Source organism: Phyllostomus discolor, chromosome 8, assembly GCF_004126475.2.
Source record: "Phyllostomus discolor isolate MPI-MPIP mPhyDis1 chromosome 8, mPhyDis1.pri.v3, whole genome shotgun sequence".
Classification (NCBI taxonomy): Eukaryota; Metazoa; Chordata; class Mammalia; order Chiroptera; family Phyllostomidae; genus Phyllostomus; species Phyllostomus discolor.
Genome location: NC_040910.2, coordinates 74961770 through 74968259, shown reverse-complemented (window position 1 = coordinate 74968259; position 6490 = coordinate 74961770). Strand labels below are relative to the sequence as shown.

Below are 6490 nucleotides of genomic sequence, written 5' to 3'. Positions count from 1 at the left end.
TCTCTGCCCACCTCTCCAACCCAATTTCAGTGTCACCTACCCCTTTGCTCCCAGAGATTTGGCCACACCTCAGTTTCACCAAGCTAGCTCCCTCCTACCCTGGGGTCTTTGCCCACATTGTTCCCTCTTCTTGAAACACTATGCCACATGTCCTTTACCTGGATGACATCTACCCTTAAATGGGACTCAGGCTGGGCTAGACCATTCTGTTATACAACCTCACCGACACCGTGAGACTAGCACTTACCGGGAAACTTCACAGAACTGGGAACGTTGGCCCAGGAAAAAGCACTGTGACCTTTACCTGTCATTCTTTCTCTCCCCAAATCTCAGTTTCACCACTGACTAAACAGGGATATAACACTCATCAAATGTACAAAACTGCGTTATTAAGGTAAACAATATGGATGAAAGAATTTTACATATGAGAATCATACAATATCAAAGGCTGAAACAACTGCAGAATAGCTTTGGAAATTTTTCACAACAGCGAGAGCCATAAAACTGTTCATGTGCATTGATTTAGGCATCGCACTTTTAGAATATACCCTGTCACAGGGGTTTCTACCTTTTTTCTTACCAGTCCATCTAGAATGTTCCCATAGATGGAACACTCCATTCCTAGATTATAGGCTAAAGCTTATTAGATCTAGGATGTGAATTATGTACAATTCCCATTTCTTGACACTAAAGAAGACATGTCCCATTGAGAGATGTTATTCTGGGAATCATTTGAATTAAGTAAATAACTTGCAAAATGCAGCATATCAGTTATTAATAAATTATTTGGAAGTTCTGCAGCCTATCAAGACACAGCAGTGTCTAGGCATTTGAGAACTGCTGTTACAGAACAGACCTGGGGGTGGTGAACAATTACCAAAAGGACCCCCCTTTTTTCCAGGGGTTCCCCCATACTGGGTTCACTATGCCCACTGCCAGAGGAAAGACATCTCTCAATGACAGAGATTGGTGGAAAGGGAAGGAATTAAAAAGCTATACAGACTTAGAGTAGTGACTTAATGTCTTCATTAAAATACTAAAGTCCTTTAGAATACCCACAGATGCCCACAGTCCTTCCTTCTCCCTCTGCCCTAGTCTGGGATACCATATCTCAGGAAAAGAAGTAGAAGTCCATGATTCAGGCTCCTGGCACCATCAGCTATGTCGCTGCCATGATCTCCAGTTAATCCAAAACCATGTGGCACCTTCTCACGGCCCACCAGCAAAAGTCCTTTCATCCCTTTCCTTCCAGGCAAAGTCTCTCCTGCTTCTTAAGCCATGTGGCAAAAGGGAGCACCCCAAAGCTGTGTGGTTCTCCCTTCTACTGCCACAGCCCTGTAGTCCTCTCTTGCATGGCTGTCGCACCTGGGTTGAAATCCCCACACCAATCTTCCTCTGCAGCCCCATTTCTGACTCCTCCTACAACCAGTTACACCTGCTACCACTCCCATATCCTTCCAGCTTTACTGGGCTGCCATAGTGAGTCTGAGCAGGTGTGGCCCCATGGCATGGAGCCAATCATCTCCAAGCTGTCACACAAGCTCTGTAACCAGGGGGAGTTGCCTCCTAGTTACATCTTGGATGGAAGTCACTTCCATCCCCCTGGCTCAAAGCATGGTCACAGCTATTTAACATATCTGTGAAACCAGTTAAAGGTTATAGATATGTTAAATGACCATGCCAGAGGTTAGCTGCAAAGCTGTTGGTATACAACACAGCTCTGAATGGCCCTGCTCCATGTGTCCCATTCTCCCAGCTCACACTGGTGAGGGTGAGGACATCATATATATATTTTTCTAATATTTCCTGGACTCCTTGAGTTCTGGACCCCATTACAAATCCCTATTTGGGGCTCCCTGGGTGTACCCCTGGGTGGCTGCACCCTGTTACACTGTCACTCCTGTGAAGTAACTCAAAAGAATGAGAAAGTGCACATATGGATGAATCAGGTAATAATGATGGTAATAGCATCAGCTCTCGTGTATCCATTCCCTCGCTGCCTCCTCACAAAGGCCCTGTGAGGTAGGAAGAAGGGATTTATGCTGTCTGGTATCCAGGTAGAGCCATGGTTTTATAGCCATCCACAAGAGCCAGTGGGAAGCCAGCAGGGCACGATTAACAGAGCACGGCTTGGGGGGTCATACGTCCTGACACACTAACATTTCTTGGCTGTGATTCCTTGGGCATGCCATTCAAGTCCCTGAGTCTCAGTTTACTCAGACTCCTTCCAGAGGTGTTGAGTGGTTTTGGTGGGGCGCTAGAGGTGAATGCACTCTGAGAGGTGAACACTGTACAAAGACAACACATTTTATTGTGCTGGCTCTGTCCCTGAGCTGGAACCTATAGTAATGCTTCAGGTCCAAAAAGTGGCCTTTCCTTTACCCATTCATCCTAGAGTAACACTCTAGGATTTCTAGCAGGTCTCTATTTTGACACACTTAAAACAAGACTGAGCCCTGGCCGGTGTGGCTCAGTTGGTTGGATCATCATCCCATAACCAAAAGGTTGCGGGTTTAATCCCCAGTCTCAACATACATGATCCCTGGTCCAGGTGATTACAAGAGGCAACCAATTGATGTTTCTCTCTCACATCAATGTTTCTCTCCCTTCCTTTATCCCTTCCCCTCTCTCTGAAAACAATGAAAAAAAATGTCCTTAAGTGAGGATAAAAAAATAATAACATAAAAAAACACAATTATAGTTAGGCAAAATAAATATTTATTAGAAATCATAAAAGCATTTCTTCAATGACACTAAAATATTCTTACTCTATTTACGACCTCTTTCTTGAACATAGAGTTTCTCACACACACACAACACTAAGAACAAGTATGTAAATTAGAGTTTACAAGGACAAGGCACATTCAGTGAGAACAAGATAGCGATCCTGCATTTGGAACCAAGATCACAGTAAAAACATGTAAATGAGTGCAGCAATCAAGTACGGCTTACAGGCCAGGATGATGGCCCATCTGCCTGGGCCCACCCAGAGCAACAGGACCCAGTTCACCAGGCCTTAAGGAAGGAAAGGAACGCCAATAATACTGGGCTCTCTCAAGCAGGAGCCTTCTGAGAGCTTAATGACTTCACAGTACAACCTCACACACCTTCTCTCACATCTCAGGGGGGAAGGGAAGCACCATTTTTATTTCAAACAGATACATCCATCACATAACGTCTACAATAATGGATTCTTCCTGAGTCAGAGTTTAACTAAAGGAGAAGTTTCAGCCAAAACCATTATCTGAACCCAGGAGATTCCATTCCTGGAAAATGCCTTCCCCTTAAATTGCTGAAATGTAAATCATGAAGTTTTAAGATATCCTAACATGCCCATGGATTTAGTGTAGCCTGATGTGTGTGTACACATGTAGGTGTGTGGTTTTGTATGCACATCTGTGTGCATGCTTGAGTTTTAAACCTGTCATGAGATTATAGGGATGGCATAGACCATCAGCATGAATCATCTGAGCAAAAAGCCACAGACCCCTGACATGCGCCAACCACAAAGGCAAGCTCAAATTTCCCGAATACCTGCTTTTAAAAGAAAATGGTGTGGAGGGATATCAGTGGTCCAGGAATCGGAGCACCCCAGCTTCAACAGCTCTGATGCGACTTCCCGCATGACTGTGAACAAGTCCACCTTCCTTTCTGAGCTTCATTCTCTAGGTGTAAAATAAGGGAACTCATCCTCTTAAACTGATGCTCTTTAGCTTACTGCTTGCCTTTGCCTTGGAGACCTATGTAGGCTCAGACCATCTAGGCTGAAAGCCTTTTTGGGATGAGTAACCAGTGCAGAAAATGGTCCTGCTGACCCATTCCATCCAGATCCACAGAGCGCAGCTCTCCATACATGAGAAAAGACAAAGATCCCAATACCGATTTCTATTTGCCTGACCTCCCAGCTTTTGTTCAAGCAAGAAATGGAAATGGCTATATCCACTCATGCCTGAATCAAAGCAGTGCTGGGGTTCCCAGCATCAGCGTGCAGAGCATGACGCCATGGATCCACATGGTTGCTCTTCAAACTAAGACATCTTTTCTAGACTATGCAAGTAGGTAACTCCAGATGCAGGATGCCAATCTGCAGGTGAAAAGGACTCTAACATTCATCTGATTGTGATCTTTGACAACATCCCTAATAACTTCTCGACCAGTTTCTGCTTAAACATCTCCAGTATCTACAGCAGGTGCTGGACTGAATGGAACTGAACCAAAATCTTTCTCCTGAAATTTCCAACCTTTGGCACTAGTTCTGCCCATCCAGAACAGATCTGCTCCTCCTGCCTCCAAGACAATCTCCCCAGCTCTTCCCTTTTCCAGAGGACACACCTAGTCCCTGCTACCTTCACTCACACCTGAGCTTGGTCTGACCACTGCTGCTTAGAGCACTGGTTGGCTCCTGAGTCAGCTGGAAGTGCAGGGGCTGCTGCAAACTGTGCATTCCTTGGGCCTCATCCCATCACTCCCTGACCCAGCCCATCAGGGGCACAAAGGTCAAGTTTCTACTCACCCGGGTAAGCCAGCACACCGAACAGCCCATAGTGGAGAAATGGGCCCAGAGCGGCTGTGGGTTCACTGCTCAGTTTGCCTCAAGTCAAGCTAACTAGCCAATTGCCAAGTTGTCTAAAGACCAAATTCATGTTTGTGCTATTTTAAATTACAATGCATGATTAATATCTCTATAATATCGCCTCAAAATTCTCACACAAATCCTTTTACCGGATAACCAAAGCAGAGTGGTTCTGCTGGTTGTGCAGCTCCCGTAATCAGGAATGTTTCTTCCGTCTTTACTTCTGCCCCAAACTAACTCCGTGTATTTTCAGGGGGAGAAACTCAGAGGATGAGGATCTAAAAATAAGCAACTTGTTTTGGCAAATGCTCCTTCCTCACACACCTTTTCCTTAGCTTCCTAATTCACAGTGAACAAAAATATTTAAATATTTTAAATATTAAAAACACATTATGCTGGAGCCAGCATTTCAGGTGCTGTGTTCAACTGCTCCAGTGAGCAATACTGACATCGAAGAGCAGCCTCTGAGGCTGACGGCCACAGAAATAGGGCAGCTGCCATCCCTGCTGCAGAGGAGGCCGGGACCCAGCGCATGCACTGTCACCGCCAGCGCCAGGAAGGGAGCCAAGCTCTTTCACCCAGATCACAGGCACCCAGATGGGCCCTACGGGGCATGGCTCCTGCTGACTTTTGTGTGTGTAAAGAAAAGCTTTTTGTTTGTCCTCTGGCCACCCTGAGGCCTAGGACACAACACTTATACCCAGTCCCAAATCCTAAAATCTACTTCTCAACTTATAAAATCATGTACTTCATTTGAAGTAATTTTCATTTAAAATTGAAATGTCCTTACTCTATTGAAAATAAAAGCCTGATGTTAATTACACTACTAAAAATGTCTCTCACTTTGCAACAGTTTGAGCCTTGGGATGCCAAGGAGCACACACACCAAGGGTAGTTTCCTGTACCCTGAAGGTCCTGGAAGGACATTTCCATGACTCACTCCCCTCCACCCCCAGGATATGGGATTTAGCTCAGTCCCCTGTATGTGCTGGGATGGGATCAAGAGCCCCTGAAATTCAGGACGCCCAGGGAAGACATGGAATGTGGGAGCTGGAGCTGGAGGCTACTAAGGGAATGTAGCCAGGAAGAAAGCTCTGCTTCTCAGGTCCCCACCCTTCTCCACAGCCCCTCGCCCAGCCAAGCTGACCTGCTCACCAGTTGGTGAATCCAAAGACTTCACCTAGGACTCCAAGGACCTCAGGCTCAGGACTGCTGACCATGCGTTTACACAAACTCTTCACCAAGTAACAACATCCAGAGTGTTTCACACTCAGAAAAACTGACATCTGCCTCTCAGTTCAGCCACCCACTCAGCCGGAGGGTGCTCTCTGCTCCTGGGCAGGCAGAGCAGGCTCCTGCCTCTGCAAAGCCCTCTCCACACAGCCCAGGACCCAGCCTTTAGCACCCAAAGGCCCATGCTAACACCAGCTCTGCATTCTGCTTCTACACTGAAGTTTCTGGAAAGTCTTCTAATTCATCAAATGCATTGAGGGTGGTTTTGCTGTTGCTCCTAGAAGAATTTTGGATTTTGTTGAAATCTGCTTTAAAAAAAAAACAAAACACTATTTTAGAAAGACAGCCATCTGCAAGGAGTACTTCTATGTCTTGATGCACCACCCAGTTTCTACCACCCAGTTTTGAGAAGTTATTCCAACCAGGGTTATAAAACGTCAGAGTTGGAAGGGGCCTGAGAACCGATTTGACTCAACCCTCCCATCTGGCAGATGGGAAAATGAGGACCTCAGACTCAGTTTGCTCAGGGCCACATGGTCAGACAGGAACAGCTGTCACCCCTCCTGACAATAACAATACCTGTCCGTCTCACGGGCCCTGGATCTTCGTTGAGGAAGGAGACATGTGTTTTCCATTCAGTCCACTTCACCTCATTGATCCTGTGAGTGCAACAATCATTCTCAA

The 6490-nt window shown here is 45.9% G+C and overlaps 1 protein-coding gene across 1 annotated transcript in view; it reads right to left on the bottom strand.

Moving 5' to 3' along the window:
* Positions 1 to 4799: 4799 nt before the first annotated feature.
* The window catches only part of TRPV3 (transient receptor potential cation channel subfamily V member 3), a 30097-nt gene continuing 28406 nt past the window's right edge, over positions 4800 to 6490 (bottom strand). Inside the window, exons 17-18 of the mRNA XM_028534519.2 lie at positions 6386 to 6465; positions 4800 to 6111 (exon numbers count right to left, since the gene is read on the bottom strand). Coding sequence (XP_028390320.1) covers positions 6017 to 6111; positions 6386 to 6465 — 175 coding nt within the window. The 3' untranslated portion in view covers positions 4800 to 6016. The remainder of the gene's footprint in view (positions 6112 to 6385; positions 6466 to 6490) is intronic.